This window comes from Epinephelus moara, chromosome 21 (genome assembly GCF_006386435.1).
Source record: "Epinephelus moara isolate mb chromosome 21, YSFRI_EMoa_1.0, whole genome shotgun sequence".
Taxonomy (NCBI): Eukaryota; Metazoa; Chordata; class Actinopteri; order Perciformes; family Serranidae; genus Epinephelus; species Epinephelus moara.
The window spans coordinates 6,120,929-6,145,870 of record NC_065526.1 but is presented as its reverse complement, the minus strand read 5'-3'; the positions used below and the strand labels follow the sequence as shown (position 1 = coordinate 6,145,870).

The 24,942-nt window shown below is 41.4% G+C and overlaps 1 protein-coding gene across 5 annotated transcripts in view; it reads right to left on the bottom strand.

The window, feature by feature from the left end:
• Nucleotides 1-3,310: 3,310 nt before the first annotated feature.
• The window catches only part of LOC126409092 (adhesion G protein-coupled receptor L2-like), a 115,791-nt gene continuing 94,159 nt past the window's right edge, over nt 3,311-24,942 (bottom strand). The window contains exons 13-21 of one of the 5 annotated variants that reach the window (XM_050075003.1): nt 23,741-23,950; nt 21,741-21,961; nt 20,922-20,988; nt 17,156-17,247; nt 15,628-15,796; nt 13,246-13,374; nt 12,095-12,191; nt 10,932-11,057; nt 3,311-5,334 (exon numbers count right to left, since the gene is read on the bottom strand). In XM_050075003.1, coding sequence (XP_049930960.1) covers nt 4,472-5,334; nt 10,932-11,057; nt 12,095-12,191; nt 13,246-13,374; nt 15,628-15,796; nt 17,156-17,247; nt 20,922-20,988; nt 21,741-21,961; nt 23,741-23,950 — 1,974 coding nt within the window. In that variant the 3' untranslated portion in view covers nt 3,311-4,471. Of the gene's footprint in view, nt 5,335-5,404; nt 5,995-10,931; nt 11,058-12,094; nt 12,192-13,245; nt 13,375-15,627; nt 15,797-17,155; nt 17,248-20,921; nt 20,989-21,740; nt 21,962-23,740; nt 23,951-24,942 lie in introns of those variants that run through there. The other 4 variants (XM_050075005.1, XM_050075004.1, XM_050075006.1 and 1 more) reach the window with 4 other exon arrangements.

The window sequence follows — 24,942 nt, the reverse complement described above, 5'->3', positions numbered from 1 at the left end:
TTTGACAACTTTTTTCATTTGCAGCGCAAACACTGCATGGCTAATATGCTGCATCATAATATAATCAGATAATCACAGATGGTGATGTCAGTGACTCAATGAGGAGTCAAAGGTGGAGGGAGTAGCTTTTGAAGAGGATGAATGGTCGGAAATCATCACGGCGGGATAAGGAGAGCCCAGGATGCGCTGATCTTCGTATCAAGGAGCCCTCCAGCCTTATTGAGGGAGAAGACGAGATCGTCTATATATTGTTCAATTTCAGAATCCAATGTTCTTTAAGATAATAGGGTGAGCGAGCTAATACAGAGCACAGGTGACTTAGTGATAATGAACCAATATATATGCATCATGCAAAACCGATCCTTATGCTTGACAAAGGGAGCTCAGCACATTCATTCATCATGATTTTGTCTGTTATGAAAACGCAGACGGGGAAACTTCCCCTCCTCGTTGTGACATCACACCCCCCCCCTGAAGGGTTAGTCTCATGTGAAGCCAGTTGTGAGCCGCCATGTCGATTCTCCTGTGTTTATAATAAAGAAGCTTTCGCAGACAATGCCTGGCCCGTTCCCGATGAAGCGTGAGCAGGTCATCGACTTTGCATTATATTTGATTTATATCTGAACAGAAGCCAAGTTTCCGTATAATTTACAGACCGATTCAGTGTCTCTCCGGGCTTTTTGGATGGCTCTGTGTAAACTGAGAGGCTGATGTTCAAACAACAAGGCAGAGAGCCACAGTGGACTCAGAGCTTTGCCTTGGCCTCTGCGTCAAGTCTCTTGACAGCAAACTGGCACCCAGCTCCAACTAATAAAGTGCACCACCCAGATCCTCCAGCGGCTGCATGTACTGCACGTCTGCTGAGTGTGTGTGTGGTCAGCTGGAGCAGGACACTCCTGGAAAGCCACGGATGAAAGACATATCGAGCGCTAAATCTGCTAAATCTATGATGTGAGTCTCATGCACTCTGTCTCCTTTTCGGATGATGTGCTTACAGTTCAGCACATGGAACGACTTAGACACCGATCAAAAATGATTACGGCACATCTTGTTAAACTTGCATAATTACTGTCACTGTGTATTCTTACAGTGGCAGTTAAAGGATGAGGCTGCCAGTATTTTACATTTTAGTCATGCTGACATCCTCACATGCAAAATAGAGGTTTAATTAATTTGTCATTAAGATAACAGAGAACAGATTAATGTTAAAATTAAATTAGTGACATGTTCATCCTACACTGTTTTGTGCGATGTATCACAAGCTGTCATTTCTTTCAGATTGCAGGTGCTTCACAGCTATCATTTCTCAAAACATGCACCACAATTTAGTTTTTTTTACTGAGATATTTGGGTTTTTTTCAGCTCTTTTATTTTTCTGTTCTCCATTACTGTTAAATATAATCCACAGAAAGGTGTACAGTGACAGAGGTGTACAGTGACTTCATTGTTCTGTTAAAATCTCAAAGAGAACTGAAACAAAATAGAAGTCATCTGACTTGGCTTAAGCAGCAATGATAAAGGGAGATTTGATTTTGGCTGCAGTGATGAAATTTCTCCTTTTACAGGAGAAATGAAGTCTTGTGCTGCTCGAATATAAAATGTTCCTTTATTACAATGAACGTGGGCACTGTAGTTTATTTGCTGCTGCAGTAAATCCTCGCTTACGCGCCAAATGTGTATTAATCTGCAGCTGAAAGTAGTCCCCAATAAAACCTCCATTTATTCCTGTTAATGAAACTTTGTGAAGAAAACTACAGAGCCCTGATTCTTAAGGAAATTATTGAGAAAGTATATATTGGTGGCCAGTTCTTAAAGATTAATTTCTTTGTTAGGGAATGGAGGAGTTTGGTGGCTAAATGATTTCCAAGGGGTGTTATCAGCCTCTGAACACAATTGGATAGACATACAACCAATCGCGTGACGTATTGCAAAGCGACAGACACATCTTAACAGACTACAGCGTGCAGAGATGGGCAGCATCAATATGTCTGGGAACAAGTGTTGCCGCTTTTGTAAGGTTTGCTAGCTGTAGTGTCCTCGGTGCAAGGGTGCGCAAGCCAAAAAATGACATCATTACGTATTTTGCGTTGAGCACAAAGGCTCCACGAGTTGTCAGTCATTGTCTAAAACAACCCTACATTAGAGAAGCAGCCGTGATTGGTCCGGTCAACCTGAGGGAGACTGGAAATCTGTCTTAAAAAGAGGGGAACGCATCTTCCAGAGTGAATAAAACATGACTTTGCAGATGCTAAGGAAAGTTTGGACAGGCTAACACATTGTTAGTTTTGCTCTTTTTTTTTGGGTTACTTGGTGACTCTACATTACCTGCAGATGTGAATGTGAGCATTAATGGTTGTCTGTCTATAGCCCCTTTTACACTGCCAGATTTTCGGCGAATGTTGCGCCGTTTTGCAGGTAAGCTGCGAGCGTTTAGACACACAGAGCCGGATTGGCGAGTTGATCCAAGGTGCCCAATTTTCCACCTCGTAGGGTAGACATATTGGTGGAACCTTTTTGGTTTAAGAAGAACGAGGCACCCTTCTGCCACGGGAGGGCCTGTTGAAGACTTGTGGGAAGAGCTGTTGATGACGCTGCATGTGCGAGCCACTGGCGGTGGATAAACAGGAAACAGCTGATAGCAGGAATTAGCGAGCAGCTAGTAGCAAGAGGGAAACACAAACCTGACAGACACTGTAAAGATGAGCAACTGAGGAGACAAGGAATTGTGCGCCCTCCTTGTCCTCGCAAACGAAGAGGCCATTAACCGTCAGATGACGGGGACGGTGAGGAACGGGCCGACTTATGAGAGAATCGTAGGACTGACCAGCCGCGGCTTCCCTCCAACGTCACTGTTTACGTCACACGCTGAGCTACACGTTTTGTTACTTGCTCACGCCCCCCATTGCCCCGAAAAAGGCGCATTCTGCATAAACAAAAGTAGGCAGGTGGCATTTTGCTGCACTCCCCGATTTTGTTTTTATACTGCCAATGCTGAAAAATGACTGACTGGGCTTTCCTGCAAATTTGCACAATTCCTGTCTAAAAAGGGCTTATGTGTTAGCCCTGCGATAGCCCTGTCAGCTTGGGTAGGCTCCAGACCCCCGGCTACCCCCAACAGGACAAGTGGTTATGGAAAATAAATGAATGACCATGTAATGACAATAAAGGCATTTGAATTTTTTGAATTTCGTAGTGATTTTTGTGTTTCATGGGATTTGTTGATGATAACAAAAGCTATAAAATATCCCCAGTCTTGCCATTTTTCATTTCCTACACAACATGAATTAGTAGCCAGACATCTGCGAACAAGAAAAATTCACATTTATTTGATATCAAACAGGAGTTGAATTAAATATCAGCTGATGATGGGCTCTTACAAAAGAAATAAAATGAACCTAATCAGTGCTGCAACAACTTTTCACACGTTCCAACCATGTTCTTTTTTTTTCTCCTTTTTTTTAGTTAATAAATTAATTAGTGTCAAAGGATGAAATATGTCCGCCAAAACTGCAGTATCGCCTTGACGCGAACATAAGTCTTTAAACCTGACAAATTTCTTTCAAGTAAAATAAATTACACAAGTTTCCAATTCACTCCAAATCTGTGCATGGCCCGGTGTTAACAAATATACTACTGGCAAAAACTCATCATTCATGAAAGCAAAAGCACTTCACAAGCAGAGATGTGAGCATGATTTCATATGGACTGATAGCTCCGAAACTTTTTTTAATATTCAATACATACTACAACGAGTCAAGTGTGAGAGGAAAAAGCACGTTTCCACCATTTGATTCACCTTGTCCCTAACCTTAACCTCGAAGAATCTTATTAACATTGAAAGGGCATAACTACTGAATGGTTGCCATTTCCTTTTTTTTTTTGTTCTTTCTTTCTTTTTTTACTTTTTACACTAGTGGTACAGCAAAATATATTTTCTTTAGCTGTTACTTTGACAACAGTTAAATGTGCAATAGAGAAAATATAAGGCCTGAGTCTGAATTAGTGGTTTCTTAACTTTACAGTCCTGACTGTGTAGTGGAGCCACACTAGTTCTAGTTCTGTACTTCATGACTAAAAAGACCCTGGTTCTGCAAGTCCCCCAAGAATATGTCAGGAGTTTCATAGTTCTTTCCTTGGAGTATTTTTTCATCCCTTATTCTTTGACAGTACAGTACAACAGAAATGCCAGACTTATCTCTGACGCGGCGGCCTGTGTTATTCTCTGCACCTCTTTAGTCCAACAGCAGAGCTTTCACAGTCCACATTTGTCTGGCCTCGGATGGACGTGTTTTGTGTGTTAATGGGATCTGTGTGCAAAAGTCATTTCTTCATTCCTTTTCCCACCCAACAGCATTTCACTTCCTGTCCTAACAGGAAGGGCATGTGGAGTGCGGAGCCAGACTTGCCGGCTCTCTTGACATCAACCGAAAGCACCCATCTGTTAAAACCTGTGCAAACAAAGAGGGCCGGCTCAGAGGCTGGTAATGAGCTGCATTTGTCCGTCGCTGGGCGCCTCTCCTTCCTGTGCGCAGTCTTCATTGTTTGGCGGGATGATGCACCCGTCGCTGGTGCCTCGGTTTATGTGGTAGTAGGACAGGGGCTGCGGCGCATCGCCGAGCTCAGGCATGCTTTTATGATACGCGTCCTCGCTCTCGCTTCGAGGTGAGGGGGAGAGCTCCTCCTCCTCCTCTGGGGGGTATGGCGAAGCCGAGGGCGAGGGTGAGTCTCTCAAGTTTGGCATGCTGGTGTAAAGGGAGTCTCTGTTATTGTTGGGTGAATTGGAGCCTGCGTCCTCCACTGCAGTAACAGTCTCAGAGCCATGGCCGCCCTGCTCCTCCATGCGCCTGGGGGCCTTCTGGGCGCTGTAGAGCAGGGAGTGAGTCCTCTGGGGCAGGAGGGGGGCCTCCAGCGCCTCCTTGTGGTGGGGGTGCAGGAGCAGCTCCAGGGTGGCGTGGCCTCCTCTTCCACTTCCTCTCTGGGGGGATGAGGCCTCGGCGTGATCCGCCACGATGGCGTCATCCTCGCTGCCGCTCCCGCCCCCACCTCGGTCCACTGTCACTCTGGTCTGCGGAGGCAAGGCTCTGTCCTGCTCCCTCGGGGCATCGCGACCTTTCAGGGCCCCGCGGGGCCTTAGGTTGTTGTGGACAATCTCAGAGATGATCATCTTCTCAAAGGCGGCATCATCCAGGTTGAGGCCCCCCAGGTCACCCGGGGCTCTGACACCCACGGTCTCATAGTCGTCGTCTCGCAGGGAGTAGCTGTTGTTGAAATTGCCATTGAGGGGGAGGGTGTCCATGGCACTGATGTCCCTGCTGTTGCTCAGAGAGTGCTGTCCTGCAACGAAAGGCAAAACGAGTGCGTGAGACATGATTTTTTTTTTTTTGCCTCTTGGTAGAACAAAACAGTGTCCACTACACCATCCACATACAACTTGATACTGCTCAGGACACTTCACTCTTGTGCTCTTTGATCTCTGGGTTAATTTTAATTTTATGCAAATACAAAAAAAGTTTTAAAAATCAAAGGAGAACCCAATAAGCTCCCCACCATATCCATCCTCATTATGGCTGAATATCATTATAGCCAATCTAAGAGATTATCCTGAACAATATTGAAGAGATGAGAACAAAAGATGACTTAAAACAGAAAGAACAGAGTACAGCAACACGCTACAGAAGTAGCTGATGACCAGGTAACAACACAGCTGCATACAGAAAGCAACAGCAGAGGATGGGAGTAAAAGAAATAAATTAATACAAGCTGATGAGGAAGTGTTGTGACATTAACAATGAATAAAACATTCCACCTGTTTTAAAAAGAAGGCAAGACAAAAGAGTAATGTCGAACACAGATGGCCAGCCACCTCTCTGCACTGGGGCCCCACAAGCACGGCAAGAACCCCCACACACCACGACAGACAGGCACGGTGCAATGACTCACTTTGCCAACACTCACATCAAGTGTGTCTGCTCAGGCTATGTGGCCTAAGAACAGCTGATGTGCAAAAAAAGTAAAACAGATGCTTTTTTTCAATTGCAGCAGAAACAACAAAATCACTGAAATAAGACCAAAGTGGAAAGCTTGTAACATCCAGCCTGGATTCAGTCGGTCCAACTCTTTGTGTCCTTGCAATTAACTGTAATTTCTTTTAGCCCCCGTGATGCTTTGGAGAATGACGGCGAAATTATGTGTTTAACGGTTTGAGAGAGCTAAAGGACAAATCAAGGACAACTGAATCCTGGACTCAGCAGGTGAAAGGGTTCAGCAGCAAGCACAGTCTTTTTCAACCTACAGTAAAAAGAGGAACATTTCTGTTGAAAATATTTTCTGAATGACACTTTGTTTTTTTGAAGTGCACATCAATTTTATGTACTAACACACACGCGCACACACACACACACACACACGCACACACAGTGGAGTACTCTAATTTTGGACAGCCCGGTGACTAAGCTCAAGTAGCAGGATGACGTGAAGAGGGCTAGTTAGATTTGATATGAAGATTTTATTCACTGGGTACACCGTGAGCCTGTAAGGCTGATATTTTGCAAGGTGAGGGGGATGTCATCACAGGCAGGGAAAAAAAAAAAAAACACGGGAAAACTGCAGTCGTGGGTTTCAAATGAACGTGTCAGAAGAAGGAAGATAGCAACTGAAAAAAAAGCTCTAAAAACAACATCAAAGACATTTCTAAAAAGAGTGAAATGAGAGCACAGAGAGCAAAAGGGCAAAAAGAGGGGGGTGGAAGATTATTAGACACCTCTCTGAATAGACCCTACTTCCAAATTTGCATTTGTTTATGCACAGGCAGTGATTTTATTGCAGACAGGTATTGTCTACCGGGAGAGGGGGGGAAATGATGTGAACAGAATTCAACTGGACACGGCGACAGCTGCACTCTGGGAACCGTTCCAGCAGAGATTCATCCAAGATGTTCTCCTTACCGATTTTACTGCATCGGATGAACATCTGCAGAGCATTACTTAGTATTAATACACTTATAATAGAGGACACGCTCATCCTTTTCCAGGAGCTAAATGTAATGACTATAGCAGGCGAAATTTCGAGAAAGCTTATGTTAGACTTGACAGTCTCTCGGCACGTATTTCATACTTGGTTGGTGATCTTCACACCAGGTTTTGACATTTGTGTGTCATGCCGTTTGCCTGCTATCCTCAAACTAGTTTCCATATGTTTTTTCTTTTTTCTTTTCTGTTTGTCACTGCTTTCTGTTGTGCGAACACAGCGAAGAGTAGCAGGGGACAAGACGCGTTTCTAAAGATATAAAAGAGGTGTTTATGCTGACATGCAAAATCAAGTGCTAATTAAATATCACCACTTTTAATCTGTCTCTGGTGCTTCAGTGTTAACATGTGATTACAACAGTGATTAAATAGGTAAACATGTTAGGGCAATAAAGCACGAGCTGTCTGAACACACACTGACTTCTACGTCTGAGCTGCTGCTGAGCTCACAGAACGAAAAAAAAAAGGCAGAAAAAAAAGGGAAAGTCTTTGATTTTCTTTGCAGTCATTGTTTGGTCCCAACCCTGCTTCATTATCTCCGAGTGTCTCTCTTTGTGCTGTAAGCGAGCTCGCAGCACAACACAAGGCCGTGATGACTGCAGTAGGTTAAAGCTATACATTACTGCGTATCCTTACACACTTTCGCCATACTGCCGTTTTTGTATATTCTCTTTTATCATCAAATGCCTGGGAATATCTGAGGGCTATGACTCTGCCCGCATTGCGTCATGAGCTTCTGTTTTTTTCTTCTTTTTTTTTGATTGGGGTTCTTTCGCTCTGCCAGTGAGGAACTAGGTCACCATAAACACTGACATGATTTAAATTGATCTAATTGGAAGTAAACTAGAGACAATCTAAACATGATATCGTCCACCAATAAAGGGAAACAGCATAAATGATCCAGACCAGCGTGTGAAGCTCATATTCAACAGATAGGAATTCCCATATGACTGCTCAGCGGAGGAGATAAGATAGCACTGACGTCTGGGTTTATCTCCTTCTGTGTTTACAAAGGAGAACGTCGCTTCGATAAGAACTACTGGAAATACAGAGAGGGTGTGAATGAGGAAGAACAAACGATAAATCTAGAGTAATTATTCTCATCATAATGCATTATGTGTCGGAGCCACAACCTTGAGATTTTTCATGCTTTTTATATAAATCTAACACACTTAAAGGAGAGAGCTGGATGAGAGGATAAGTACCATCTCATGACTGTTTGTTTCTTATGAAGAAGCAGCCAGATGCTGCTTAGCTTAGCTTAGCTTAGCTTAGCTTAGCTTAGCACAAAGACTGGAAACAAGGAAAAAACTAGCCTGGCCACTAGGAAACATGTTAAATATCTTTTGTTGAATCCATGTAAAGTGTGAAAACCATACTGTTATTTGCTATTTTACAGGAATATATATATATTTTTTTTAAAGATTATTTTTTGGGCTTTTTGTGCCTTTAGTGATGCATGAAAAGGCAGGAGAGAGATAGGCAGTCCCTCCAGGATCTCGCGGCAAAAAAACCCCCTTGAATTTGCGGCCAATTTTGTCAAAAATTGCGATAAAATTGCAGCATTTTTATGACTTTTTGCGGGAAATGGCGGCAAATGACAAAAGGAGAAAAAAAAGTGATTTTTTTTTTAAACTACTACCTCCAAAAAAAATAAGTCATGTATTCACTTGCTATAATAATCATACTGAATATTACAAAAATAGCTGCAAATGTGTTTTATAGTTCTCTATAGTCTCTAGTTTTAAAACACGGACTCTAATAATGTTGCGAAAAAACAACATTTAAGCTACATCTTCTGTAAACATTTTAATAAATTCAACACATATTTGATGTATTTAAACAGTGCAAATTCTTATGTCAATACAGAGCGTTTCTCCATACTGCAATGCCATTAGAACGATTTGATGCGTCTGATGACGTTTCAAATGATGTTGCATGCACGACGACTTCCGGTCGGCTGGAAAAATGTGGAAAAATCGCGGGACTTTTGAAACGTTGCAAGCCCCCACAAATATTGTGGACTTTCGTTTAATTTGTGCTAATCATTGTGATCGCGAGATAGGATAGGGAATGACACGCAGCAAAGCAAACCCGTGGCCACTGCAGCAAGGACTGAGCCTCTGTACATGGGGCGCCTGCTATAACCACGAAGCCACTGACACCCCTACAGGAAGATGTTGTGCTAGACTATTTCTTGCCCATGACAAGTGTTGGGAGTAACTTGTAATCAAATTACATTTACTTGTAACACAGTAATACAATGCATTACTGTCCTAAATTCAATAATCACATTACAATTATGTTGTTACTTGTGTTACATAAGTTATTCAGCTATCTGCATAACAAGCCGATATTAAATAAAAGATTAAATGCGCCGACAACAGTGACAGGTTGTCTGACAAATGATTTGAGAGACTCCTCCTCATGAGGGATGGCCGCTGTTTTAATGACAAGCAAGTCAAATCCGCTGGGCAACTCTGCGATTAAGCAAAGGGTGCCAAACTCAGTTTAGTTCAGGGGCCACATACAGCCCACTTTGATCTCAAGTGGGCCTGACAGGTAAAACCATTACATAATAACCTGTAAATAATGACCCCTTCAAATTTTTTCTTTTTTTTTTGTGTAAGGAAGTTCATTCTAAAAACATTCATGCATTTACGAATCAAATGATGAACAGCCTGCAATATCCTCAGAAAGAAGCAGGTTAAGTCATCCGCTGCCTTACAAACCATTTACAATCTGAAGTTTTGTCAGTGTACCGTTCACACCAACACTGCGTTAGTCTGAATGCTAGAATATTTCGTGTTTACTTGCTACATATGCGCGAAGCTATTAAAGAAGCAGGATTATAGATATTAGGTGTGCACAGTCATCTAGTGGGCCAGAGTGGACGCTTTGGTGGGCTGTACGTCTGACAACCCTGGATTAAGCCATGGTTTAATGAGTGAGTGATTAAAGTGGGTGTGTTTGGCACGTTAAATGCATCTCTTGTACCATTTAAAAAGTTTTTCCCTTTTAAATCTGTAATAATCTTATAGTGTTAGGAAGGCTGGTCTCTTATATTTTATTTAGGCCTACTGATACATTATTTTTCATATTTGAACAAGGTGGTGTAATGAAGGCCAAACTCTTATATATTGTTTTATTTATTGATATAGTTTGATTTTGAGGCGGTTATGGCCCTCTGCCAGTGCATCTTGATACTCCAATTGAGCCTGTGCTGATATGAGAGTGTAAAGTTTAACGTTATATTAATAACTTTCAATTAGCTACTTGGACATGTATCCTAGGTGATGAGTAGTGTAACAAAGTACTTTCTACAGGGAGTAATTAAGTAAAGTAACGCAGTACTTTTAAAAAAAGCAACATATAATGTGTAATACATTACTTTTTTGAGAAACTATCTAAACACTGGCTGTGACCATTAGTGTCTTTCAGTCTCCGTTGGTTGCCTAGCAACTGATCAAAGCCGAGACACAGTCCAGCACACAACCCCTCTTAGAAAGCTGGCAAATTCTTGTTTTTGTATGCACTGAACAAAGAGGATATAACATGGTGTGTAATTATTTATTGTTAGACGTGCTGGTAGGTGGATTTTGTCACCTTTGTACAGAGGCAGGCTAGCTGTTTCCACCTGTTTCCAGTCTTTATGCTAAGCTAAGCTAATCCAAGCTGAGTTTATATTTAACAAGAGAGGGAGACAGACATGAGAGTCGCATCGATCGTCTCATCTTACCCTACCCCAGAAAGCCAATGAGTGTATTTTCCAAACTGCTGAACTTTTGCTTTGAAACACACACGCACACGCACACGCACACGCGCACACACACACACACACACACACACACACACACACACACACACAAATCGATGTAAGAATAAAAGTGGAGGGTGGATGTGCACCTGGGGAGTGAAAGGCCGGCGGTGAGGGGGTGTTGCACACCACCGTTTCTGCCAACAGGTTGTTATAAGGGTTAGTGTCGTGGGTTCGGAGGAGAGGGTTAGTTAGGAGGTAGTTGCCAGTCATCCCTGAAATAACAGGAAGAGAGAGAGAGAGGGGGAGAAAAAATCAGGAGGGAAAATAACAGTAGAGGAAAAAGAGCTGGTGGTACTGTACTTCATGGTCTGTGGTGGTGCGCTGGGTAGCCGTCGACATAAACAAACACTGACATTCGTTGTCCAAAATCTGACACCGTCTGCCTTTATTACGGACACAAAGCAGCCATAGAAACGTTGGTCAGAGCAAGACATTATCCAAACAGTCAGCTGATGTAACTGACAAACAACATTATCACGACGAGTGTTGACCAAAGCATAGCAACACAATCAACTCCAATGTTTATGTGAAACATATTCGTCTAAACAAACTCATCCAGTCGAGACACTAGACAAAACATGTCTAAATGGCCTGCCATGAATAATACAGTATCCCTATCATCCTGAGCATGCTTGTGTAAATCCCCAAGAATGTAATAACTATCCTCAGTCGTTTGGAAGGATCGCTGAGAAACTTTGCGTTGGCATGTGTGTTCCAAAAAAATTGAGGCTAATTCATAACTACAGCCAAATCTGCACTGGCACAGTCTGCAGCCTGAGATGCCGGGATCACTCCCAAAACCTGCTCTGACCTCAGCCTGACTTTGCTCATCTCCTCCACCTCTACCTTCATCCTGACAATCACTCCAGGGTGAAGATGAGTTAGAGAGGCTGCTGCACAGTCAGAGTCGCTGGCATTTGAACTCGAGTCCTCATCAGAAACATTCTGTGCCACACTAAATATCTCCTCCGTGTCTGTTCCTCGCCTTCTACGTGATCCCACCGAGCGGGAAAGAGGAGGGAAAAATGCTGTGAACTTTGGTACACAGGCGGCATTTAATGCTTTTTTGTGTTGCTTACCACTAAAAGAAACGCAACATTAAATCATGCCTTATCTTCCTCTTTTCCCAGCTGCCACAGAGCCATGTAAGCCACATCCATTGAAGTGTTTACTGTGAATTCAGAGCTTCATCACAAAGAGAATGGTGTATGTGTCTCTTCTGGTGGCGGTGGAAGAAAGGGTTGCTTACCCTGGTTGAGTGTGGAGGTGCTGTTTATGTCTCCCGAGATGAAGGAGGACTCCGACTGCTTCCTCACAGTGTCGTTCCACATCCGCCTGATGCGGCTCTGGGTGGAGGGAAAAGCAGCCATTGATCAGGACTCGACATGGTGCCGCTGTTATTCAAGGCTGAGGATTGAGGAGCTGCGGGGGTTTTGTGACCCTACACTTGTATACAAGATTCAACTAACCCCCTGCTTGATGACATGGTCATGTAGTGGTGAAACAAAGCCCTGCACCTGTTATTGATCCAACCCAAACCAAAATGGATACTTCAAGAATCTTATAATTTTAAAGATGCTTTTAAAGAGAGATTAAAAACTTTATTTATATACTTTCTTGTCTTTTACAAAATTCTCTGGGTTTTGCTCCTTTAAAATAATTCATGGTAACAGGTATAAAAGATTATTTAAAAAGAAAAGCTTAAATATATGAATGCTGTATGTCTGCTAGCTACACTGTACTTTTAAATTCAAAATGAGTCATAACCCCCTGACCTTGGCAGCCTGACAGTTTGATAACAAAGCCCAACATCAGAAAGTGAAGACTGAAATGTGACAAAGTGTTATTAAGTTTTTCCTGAGAAGTTTAAACTGTATTTCTTTCTTGAGAGGCTCTGCTATACAATTTTGAGTCTTTACTAAAGGTGAAGGCTGATATAATAAAAGTATTGTCAACAAATCTTGTGCAAAGACCAAAACCGACAATGGGAGAGTCCATTTCTCAATACTGTCAAACGTTTTTCAGCAGTTTGTCAGCTGTAAATTAATACACATTTGGTGCACTTGTGAGTATTTACACCAACAATTCTGCACAATGTTTTTGCACAATGATGGAGGTCTATGGCACGGAGGGAGAAGCTACTATATATATCAGGTACATAACCACATATTTGTTATTAGGATCAGTTCACTGTTAGTTTTTGTCTTTTCATGGGATGTGTTGACAATTAAAAACTAAACAATATCACCAGAGTTATTATTTAAAGGAAAAAAAGTAAAGCAAAAAAAAAAACTGATTCCACAAATATATAATTAACAGGAATTAATTCACACACAAACCTTCTCACACATTCTCTGAAACCCCAAAATAACCGTCTCCCGGTGGTGCATACCTACGTACCTGTGTTGCAGATGAGTAGCGGGCCGTGGATCGAGACGTGGCTGTCTTGGCTGCGCTGTGGGGACCCTCAGACGGCAGCGCGCCGCAGCACTGGGACTGACGGAAACATTTGCTGTATTCTTTGCGGACCTGCGGAAGGAACAAAAGATCAGGACTGACTGAGCACACAGACAGCGACATAACCCCCTTCCCCACGAGAGATGCAAATCCCAAATCTTTATCAAATGCCATCCAGCTGACAGCGGTTTAAATGCCATATCTGTAAGGACGGCGATAACAAACACTGTGATAACACGTTGAAACGCTGCAGAGAGGAAGCACTGTGATGTAAGTGTTGCTGAGTAAGAATGTATAAAGTATCATGAAATGCCTCATGTAAAATGTCAAAATGTTGTAATGTAAATATTTACAGACCCCACCTGCAGTCCAAGGATTTGATAGATTTGGAAGGAAATGGACAATTCTTGGCAGTGCCCTGTTTGAATTTTATGACAGCAACAATCGAAATACATGGAGCACAACGTGATGGATCACCTTGACGGGGCGGATTTTTTTACTGCTACACAGACTCTGTCTTTCTAGCGTGTGGTTGCTGCCAATTTCACTGTGTACATACTGAGTTTTGCCAAGTAATAGTGCAGTCACTTGTACAGGGTTTGGACGTGCAGGCTATATTAACTCATACTGAATTAATTAGCTGGATCATCTTAACTACAGGATGCATTGATTTAATTGATTTATTTTAATGTGAAATGTAAAAACACCCACAAGGTTTCTCTGCTGTGTCGCGTTGCCAACGAGGTTTGTATTTTAATCATATTTGAATCGACTGTTCTTGTTTTATCCACAAGTCTATGTAGTTAGGGGCAGGTAGGGGAAAAAAGATCAGCTGCATAAAAATAGAGATGAGCAGTGCGATGCCTGCTCGGGTGCGCACAGCTTCTGTGGTCAGTGTAGCAGCTTCAGCTGATTAAAATGGACGCGCTCTGCTGCATGTATGCTGCAGCAAACATACTTTGGCTTCAACTAATGATAATTTTCATTATTGTAATCTACAGATTATTTTTTTCAATTAATCAATTTGTTGTTTTGTCTATAAAATAACAGAAAAGTTTCCTGAGTCAAAGATTATGTGACGTCTTCAAATGTCTTGTCAGACCAAAAAGTCTCAATTTACAATAAGCAAAAGAAAAGCAAAAAATCCTCTAACGTGAGAGAAGTGGCTCTGATAATTAATTCACTACGAAAATAGTAGTTAAATACATGTCTGTTGTAGGGATCGACCGATATGTTTTTTCAGAGCCGATACCGATACCGATTATTATGAAACGGAGATAGCTGATATTTACAACCGATATATGTCTGCTGTAAAAATCACAGTTGACACAGAATTAAAAAAATAAACACTGACAAAGCAACACCAGAGGCAGGACAAAGACTCAGAATAAAGAATGAAATTTTAGATCTTTCAATAAATAGGAAGATAAATAAATTAAAAATAAACAAATAAGTAATGAAGTTGAAGAATATGTCGGCTAAATAAAAACAGATTAATAAAAATAAATAAATAAATAAATAAATACACAATAATCATAAATTCAAAATTTAAAAAACAAAATGAAAAACAATAAATAATATAAATAATAATAATAATAATGAGAAGCAGTGAGAAGCACTCCAGGGGCAAACAACACAGCTAAGGAAAACGAAACTGTATATCGGCATATCGGTGGAAAAAAATCACAGATACCGATAACCCTAAAAATTCATAATATCGGCCCCGATAATGGGATACTGTATATTTATCGAATTTTGGGGGACTAGTTCCCTTTTTTGTTTAGTCAATAAAATCAGCGAAAATAGTAAAAAATGGCACAATTTCTAAGGTGATGTCCTCAAATGCATTTTTTGGTCCAAATATATTATATTATACATTTAAGATAATATATGTATGTTACATTTAGAATCGATTTTAAGCTCCTCCTCCTTGTATACACGCCCTACATGGTCTGGGACCGAGCTACATTGCTAACTCCCTTGTTAACAATTAGCCTTCAAGAACACTGCGATCATCTGCTGCTGGTTTATCGGAGGTTCCCAGATTGGGGGATGCAGGCTTTGTCAGTGACGCCCCAAATCTATGGGACACACTACCTACAGATATCAGGGAAGCTGGCTAAATATTTTTAAAAGAAAACTAAACGAATCTGCTCACGTTAGTCTTTTACTAGCTCTGACTTCCTGATACAGGTCTGAAACGTTCTGTTTTATGTTCATTCTGTCTGTTTTCAGGCTTACACTGCCCTTACTATTATTATTATATTATTGTTATTATTTAATTTAAAGATATATAAAACAGAGCAACAGAGGATGAAATCTGACCTTTTTCTGGAGGAGGCAGTGGAAGATGAAGATGAACATCCCTTGCAGAGTGTTGAAGATGGTGAAGAGGTAAGCCATCACAATGGATGATTCATTAAGGAACAACAACCCAAAGGACCATGTGAGCCCCAATAAACAAAGTAGGGCAAATGCTCCCAGCACCCACGACCTGCGAAACAGAAAGAAGAGTGATATTAATGAGAGACTGCAACGCTGCAGTGGATTTCATCTCTGCTTGGTTTGATGTTTCTCTGTACCTGGACAGCAGCTTGTTAAGAAAAAAAAAGAAGCTATTTTGCTTTTGGACATGTTGCACTAGCGGCGGCATGGTGTATAAATGCTGATACAAAGTTTTGGAATGAATGTGCATTCGGTATTTGACACTGAGTCAAAAAATATTTCCTTGGTCTTCCTTGGAGTTGTTGGCTACAGAGACTGCAAACACAGCATGTTTTTCCTTGGCGGCTTCCAGGAAAGCTTAGAGGAAATAAGATAACTTCACAGTCAGTTTCAATGACGATGGCTATTTGTTATTGATACACAAGAGAGCAGTGAGTCACGCTGAGAGAGATACGGCGAGGAGGGAAGAAATGGGACAACAACATGTCACTGAGAGAGGACCCACAGAAAAATGAGTGATGGCCGATAAGACTTTCTGTCCAAGTTTTTTGGTGCTTTTTAAACAAGAGTAAAAAACATTTTTGTCTGAATAATCACACAAAGTGCAACCAGTTATTTCACTTTTTGACACAGACAGTAAAAAACAGCAGAGTTGAGGTAGACCCTAATTAATGACAGTTAATGAGTTTTGACTTCTCAAGATAATGTGTGAAATCCAGCATCCACAATGTGGGCTTTCTGAGCGCTAAAAACAAAAATGCATGCCAATTCTATGCCTTTTTCTTTGTTGTTTTTTTGTTTGTTTTGGACTAAAATCAGAGTGGCTGCCTAAAAATCAAGCGCCCACATAACATATGTTGGCCTGCCCTCAAAACACACTGTTGAACAAGAATCCAGGCACAGAAACGGACAGGGACTTGTCTTTTTATCGAGCAAATGCAGCCCACTTGGAGCAGAGAGAAGGGGGACGGGTCTTTTTTCCTCGTTTCCACCATCTTTAAATCTATAAGTCATGCGGTTGAATCCGTCTTCCAAGGGAGCCTGTAAACTATGCCAGCAAAAGAGCAAAAAGATACCAAAAGGTCAGAAATGCAGTTATGAAGAAATAAAAAAAGGCAATATAACCCTGCGTAGTGCAAATAGTGAAATCATAAACTGAACCAAAAAGCCACCCTCTGTACGGACCGAAATAAAATCTGAAAGGGAGAAATATTGGCATGGTCGGGTTTAAGAGAAGAGGAAATCAAATAAACCTGTTGGTCAAAAGCAGCTTTTGAATTTCAGGAGGGAGGCAAAAGAAGTAATGGTGCATATTACCACCACCCCCACTCGACACACACATACACACCATCTCAGAGCGAGCAAACCACAGTGCAGCCGCCTAATCTGCCAGAGTGACACCCCTCACCTGATACCTCCCAGCCTGGACGAGTCGGGTTTCATGGAGGTGGAGTGCTTCACCATCTTGAACATTGTCACCATCAGGAAGATGACATTGACCTGTCAAAACAGACGCGTATCAGGGTTAACAGACTGCACTTAGAAAGGCATCCAATTCCTGTTGCTGACAGCGAGACGAGAAAGTACGCAGATCCTTTACTTAAGTAGAAGTACTAATATCAAGATGAATAAATACTCCAAGTCCTTTGGTGGTAAAAGTATGACCAGGAAAATGTACTCATAATCAATGAGCTCACCTTTTACGAGGTGGTGGTGATGGTGGGGAAGGGGTGCTCTTTATTACATATTTTGTATGCTGTCTACAATACAGAGAAATGCATGAAGGCGATTCGGTGCGCAGACTGAGTTTGTTCTTTTTTGAGCTTTGATTCAAAGTGAGTGAAGTTTATGATATTGCACCGCCGCCTTATCTTGTATATTTTGCCAGATATTTCATTCTCTACTCGGGATGTTCTTGTAATGACAACTTGACATTAACCAGGATGACATTACCAGAAGATGTTTTTATGTTAATGTCAAGTTGTCATTATAAGGACATCACAAACAAATTCGATGTCAGCTTGTCATGACAAAAACATATTCTGGTAATGTCACTTTGATTAATGTCAAGTTGTCATAATCAAGACAACCCAAACAATGTCAACTTGTCATTACAAAAACCGAATGACACTTAATAACAGCAGTCATAAACGTTTATGACATGAACATAATGTTTATGACAAGCTCATGACAGTGTCATGTCATAGTTATGACAGTGTCATGTCACCCTTATGTAGATACCTTCAAGTAAAGTGTTACCGAATTTCCTTTAGAATAAATAAAGTTCTTTGAATTGAATTGAATTGAATGCTCCGATGGTGATGGCAAGACTAGCATGGATGCCGGTGTCTTTATCAAAGTGAATCAATGATGAATCACCCTCATGTGTTATAATAGGCTAATTATACACATGATCCATGACGATGAAGATACAAAAAAATAGATATGCATGGCAAAAATAGCATATTTTCACTATTTTAGAGACCACTCCAAAATGTCACAAATGACGTTTCCAGGGGAGCTCATGTCTCATTAAGAGGAGTCAAGCTCCTTTTGGCTCCCCTGTAGGTCACACTCTGCTTATAGTATTAAAAGAAATAAAGTAGAAATACTCAATGTGCCACTGTCATATTATAACATATAATATCATTGGATAATTATCCCTCATTCATTAATGAGTGAGCAACATTTTACTGTTTACAGCCGGTTGAAGTGGAGCCTAATTTTAATCATTTTATTTAAGGCTGCCACTGCATTACTTTTATTATGGATTATTTTCTCAAATTACTGATTGACTGTTTGGTTTGTAAAAAATCAGAAAATAGTGAGAATCAAAATTCCTAAATAAAATAAATAAATAAATAAAAATAAAAATTAATAAAATAAAATAAAATAATTACTAGCAAAAAGCAGCAAATATTCACAGTTCAGAATCTGGAGCCACGAAACATCTGGATTCACTTCTGCACGGAAAAATGAGCTAAATTATCAGAATAATTGTCAGTTGATTTTATGTCAATTAACTAATTGATTTATCAGGTAATCATTGCAGCTCTACTTGTACATCATGTTGGGTGGTTCAATCAATAACTGGATAATCACAGTAGAGGAAAAAGTACAATATTTCCCTCTGAAATGTAGTAAAGTAAAATCAAAAAGAAAATACCTCAAATTTGTAGCGAGGTACAGCGCACAGAGTAACTGTACTTAGTTAGGTTCCACCACTGGTTGCTACCACCCATAGTTGTGTTTCACACTGACTTAAAGTATTAATAATCTTTAGTGGTTTTGGCTCTTATAGTGAGCGTCAGCACCAGCATACCTTTACCGGGAGGAATATAAAAATTTAATGCCTCAGTGCAGATCATAAAGTACACCGACTTCCAAAGAGAAAAACAACAGTGAGAGGTTAACGCTTTGCTCTACTTCACACAGCTCTGGCCTTCAACATAAGCTGCGCTGAAAGTTTCTTGTCTTGTTTGACATTATAGTCAATCCCAAAGTGCAAATACTCGCCGAATACAAGAATGTATATCTGATGGAGTCCAAACCGACCTGATGTACCACGGACCAAAGCTCCAGAAAAACACAAAAAGGAAAGTACGGAGCTTGGTGCCATATTTTAGAAACAATTTTTATTGAAGCCAGGAAAAACATTTAAGTGATTCAAGCCATACATCCAGTGAGGTTTCCATTCTTTCAGGATGACTCTCTAAGCACTCGAGGGCCCGTTGTCACCGAGAGAAAGGGAGGAGATGTGCTTCAATTTGGCCCGATCTCATATTAAACCTTTGAAATGCATTTCTGTGCACTTCAATGAAAAACAAGTATATGTTCACATTTTTGTGTTATTAAAAACTTCTATACCGATCTGCTCTGGGCGTGCATTTTGAAAGCGTGACCAATCAACTGTACATGAAGGAAAAATAAATGACAAAAAAGTACGAGCTGGCGAGAGCACAAAGCGTAATGATCTCCATGTAGTTTATCAAAAACTTCATTTTCAATTCTTCTCTCACAAATGAGCAAAAAGATCCTCATTATTATCGCGTACAGAAACACTACGAGGCAACAGAGAAAGGGTCTTTAAATGGAGACAAAGAGAGGGAGAGCGGAAAGCAGATGGAAACCAACAACAGCAGGGGAAAAGATGGAAGAAAAAGGAGTGGCTAAGAAGACAGAAAGAGGCTTTTAGATCACAGCTTAGAGTAATGCCGAGTTTTGTCTCGCAGCCACTGGGGCCGATTTACGTCCGCATGAGTCGAGTGGCTGGAGATGCATTTAACACAGACGCAAGTGATGACACAGATCCGATGAGACAGACAGACGGACGGACAGGCAGGGAGGCACTCTGCAGAAAGCTGAGGCAAACTACATATGGACTCCCCCCCCTTCGTGCCCCATCTCCAGGGGGCCGTCCTCTACAATATTCAGGTCTCTCACTTCTCTGCCAAATACAACGCAAGAAAAACAGCGCCGCTGACGCAGCACTTCTCCCAATTTTTGCATGTATTTACAGCTTATGGACAGATTTACATGTGTGTTACCGTACATGCCTCTATGGATACACAGTGAGTGTTTGTTCAGGGCTGTGTGCATGCATTCCTGCATGCATGCATGTGCGTGTGTGCACGTGTGCACTGAGAACACCCAGTGCACCACATAAAATATTAAAAGGTGAAGATGGAGATGTCCGTGTGCTGGGATTGGCTGGGGACGTGTCATGATCCTCAGCAGGGCTATGAGCTGTGGTAATGGTTGTCTGGCCCACCCACTCATTACTTCCATGTTCACCCCCCCCCCCCCCCCCCCCCACCACCACCACCACCATCACCCTTGTTTTCCCACTGAGCAAATGACCTTCATGCCTGAGACGATTTCTCCTCCTGATTGCGGGAGGGGAGTATTCTCTAGATGTACAGCAAGGACCAAACAGCTTTAAGTTGTTGCTGTGCACCAATTCTGATTTCAGAGGATTTCACAGCTGAGTGGACACTGATGTCCTCGTGTCAGCTATAATGGGACCACTTTCCTTTCATGCAAATTGATCTGAGAAAGCAGCACTGAGAGGCTGCCAGTACAGAGAGACAGAAAATCTATAAACTGTTTTCAAAGATTTTCTTTGAGCGAAAAAAAAAAAAGTTATCACACGCGTGCACAACATTACAACTTACCACAATTATGAAGGTTACAGGTCCAATGAAGCTCCAGATGAAATGGTTATCAACCCTCAGCCAGCATCTGCAGGGTGCAAAAGGTGATATTCAGTTCATTAAATCATCTCATTGCCAAAACATAGTTGTGTCTCATCGATCAGGCCCCAGCAGAGTTGGCTGATAATACGCCACAGCAACAGAATAGAGACTCCTCTGACCACAGAGAAGAAAACCCGACCTTGAGGCAGCATTGGCCTCTTTCCATGAGAAGCTGCAGTCTAAAAGGCAGCGGTTATTGGACTCATGACTTCACGGTCTGCAAATGTCTACAAATGTGGGATGTCTGACTGTGTATACCTAAGACTCTGAACAGTAAACAATGTATTGTAGACAGTTTCAAGAATGAATTGCACCTCGCTCTGTGTATATCACCAGGGAACAGAAATGAAGTGAAGACTACGGCAATAAAATTGAGTCTGAAAAAAAGCATTAACTTAGATTCCATAAATTAGAAGATTGCAGTCTTACAAATCATACAGCTTGCTGCTTGGATGAAGACCAGCGGAGTAGTGCATAAACTTTTAACTGACAAGGACAGCAATTATCCACATGTGAAGAATAAAAACCCAGCAGGCCAGAGCAGCTAGCCAGCGTATTCATTAATGTTGCAGCTTTGCTCACAGCCTCTTGAAATTTAGGAGGGGGCAGAGATGGACTACTCTTTGTGATATTACTATCATTACCACATACATGCACGCTGATGGGGGAGAAGGGATGACTAATGCGCCTCATTTTTATCCCACAAAAGACGAATCTCTACAGAGATGTCACACTTACGCCCGCTGTGTGCCGTAGCTTCTGTAGTCGATGGCAGCTGAGATGCCCACCACCACAGCCGGGATGAGGTACCCAGAGACGTAGTAGTACTTCCTGCGCGAGAACTCGCTCTCAAACACCTCGACCAGCATGAGGTACAGCTGCACGCCCTCCAGACACATCCAGGCGAACGCAGCCAGGAAGCAGAAATGGAGAACCCCAGCGATGATAGAGCACACCAGCTGACAGGAAGACACACAAAGACAGTACACACAAAGTTAAGGGGTTGTTCAGAGGGATTTTCTTTTCTTTAGGGTTTAAAATTTCATTGACTAGTGACTTTAGCCCAGTTCAGTTAAACTACAAGTGGCGGCTCTGCTTAATGTTGCTCCAATCAATTTTTTTAATTGGATCAAATGACTGCATGTAATGTGGAAAAGACTGTTCAAGCTATTTTTAGCATTTTCCAGCTTAACATTTTGCTGCAGCAGCAGACAGCTGTTAAAAACCCTTTGATAAACCTACTACCTGCTCAGAACACAGACAAACTTAGTAACCAGTTGGTGAACATAGCGGAGCATTTAGCTGCTAAAGAGCCAAATCTTGCCCTCAGGAGTGCTTAAAGACAAAATCAGAGCTAAAGGAGATTGAATATTGGCCTTACATTCATCAGATGGACAGGAACACTGCTCCGAATGAATGCTAATGTTGCTCTGTGTCTCCTGGATATGTGAAAGGGCTATAACACCTTTATAAGGCGATAAAATGTCGTTTTTTCACATATTTATTACATCAACAACGCAAGAATGACATTTCAGTATCTGTGACAATGCACATGTGCTAAAAAGTGGTAATAAGAGTACAAATACTCATTTGAGAATTTCAGTGTGTATCTTCCAACTCTAAATGGCACTGAATCATAACTATTCAGTGAATAAGCTAAGCTAGGCTAAGGTAACATCACAAACTAACTAACAGCATACAATATTATTCATGCACAGACATCCATGGGTTTTTCATGGTCTGGCTGAGTAGAGGAGGAGTACAAAATGTACAATTTCCCAATAATCCACTGGTGGGTTCAACCAAGCTTTGTTAAAAACCACAGAGTTTTATTTTCAGTTTCACTGAAGATCCCAAAGTTTCCAAAGCTATAAATGATGTAGGAACTTTGAATACAATCATGTGTTGAATATTTCTGTTTGATAAAATGGTGTGGCCACAGAAAAAACACAGCCAAAAAATATTATCCTGTTTGAATATTTCACTTGTACTTTTTCCACCGGGGCAGTTCTTGTGCTTGTTCAGACCAGGTGGGGAATCTAACAAGTTCTGTGCATTTTGACAGCAAAAGAAACGGCTCGCGGCTAAGAAACCTGATACTGTAGCGGCACCAACAACTAACCATTTTTAAAACCCTGAGCTTCATTATGGATATAACATTAAACCAGTCATCCGGGAAGAGACAACATGTAGGAAGTTAACTTTCCTCTTGGATATCGCCCGTCCATAACAATCATGATCAGCAGCCAAAATTTGTTGGACAAGTTGTGCTTGCATGCTTCCAAAGCCAGGAGCAACACTTGAAAAGTTACCATGTGGTCCACTATTTCTGTTGCTTGAAGATGGTGTTAGCATTGCTAGGAGACCACAGGGCTCTGCAGTAACATAATGACTCAGCTCTCTATCCTGTGAAAAAGCAAGCTGGTTCTTAAAAGGTTTGGAAGTTTAACCAGCTATGAACCTGCACTAGCACCAGCCCAGAGACCAGAACTAGGCTTGAGTTGGTGAAAAGGAAGTATCACAGTCAGCATCATAGATCTTCAAGTGTTGGAATGAGCAGATATAGAATATAAATGTGGCATTTTAATCTAATGTGGATTCTTTGCTAACTTTACAGCCACTTACAGGAGAAGTGAAGGAGAAATTCAAGTGTTTAAAGGTTGCCGTTTCACGGCAGATGAGCCCATTCATCAGCAGTATGAACGTTAAAACCCTCTGCAGTATCATTTCCACGGTACCTTTGGTTCTGTCATGTTGATGCCCACGAGGTAGACGAGCTCGCCGATGAAGAGGTTGAGACAGAGGTTTTTGTGGATGGTGTTGCGGTCGCTTTGAAGTCCTCGGAAGAAGCAGAAGGTGAAGAGGCTGATGGCGAGGCAGACGAGAGACACAGCGATACCCATTCGTGTGATAACGGTGAGAAGAAGCTCGTGGACACTCCCGTCCCCCTGCAGAGAAACAGACACACTGCCTTCAAAAATAGTGCCTATATGGACACTGAAACAGGTTTCATTCTGGCTATTAAAACATCTGCTCCTAATGCTCTTTCCAGAGATAGGGAACAAAATTCGGTTATATAAGTTGCACAAATCAAACAGATATCTTCCAAAGCAGGGGTGTAATTCACAAGAGGGACACAGGGGACATGCACTTCATCAGAAGGCAGCACTGAACGCCTGTACTTTTTACAGTCCAAAATCTGATGTTATATTAAAAAAGAGAGAGAGAAAGAGAAACTGCACACACTAGTGTGTTTGTAATTCTTAAAGTATGGAAGCTGGAATGGGTTTTTGTATCTAGTAAGTTGTAGAAATTACATAGAGAATGAATGGAGAGTATGGAAATGAGAATAACTCTTTAAATTCTTTAAAAGCAGTAACAGTATCTGTTATAGTGAAGTTTGCAGTGTGGAATTAAAATTTTAATATATGTCCAAAAGTATAAGTTATATTAAAAAAAAAACAGTTTATTTTGCAAAATTTGTTACATTTTAACATGAAAAAAATGTATTTTACGTAGAACTTTTTTGCACCACCCTTATTGTTTTTGTGCTGACACACTTCAAAGAACTATCCGGAACAAAGGCTGACTGTTGCGTCGTCTCATGTTGCCTGCACCACGGCCAAAAAGTTGCACTTGAACATACCGCTAAAACTACAGCCAAGTTAACTAGCATGTTCTGCACCTGTCTGAGAGGAAATAACTCCATAGCAGCAGGTAGCAATAGTCTGTATTCATAATTGAAAGAGAGATGTAAGACCGACAGGACGGATTCAAGATGCTAGTTAGCCTGTTAGCACATTACCAACACAACCTGATGTTGAAGGAACAAAGAATATTGACTGACAGTAACACAAACCATCATGAAATGTTTTTGCTAAAGAGCTCAATCGTATTTTCTTATCTTACCTAATATAACAAATGTGTTTTGATCTCATGC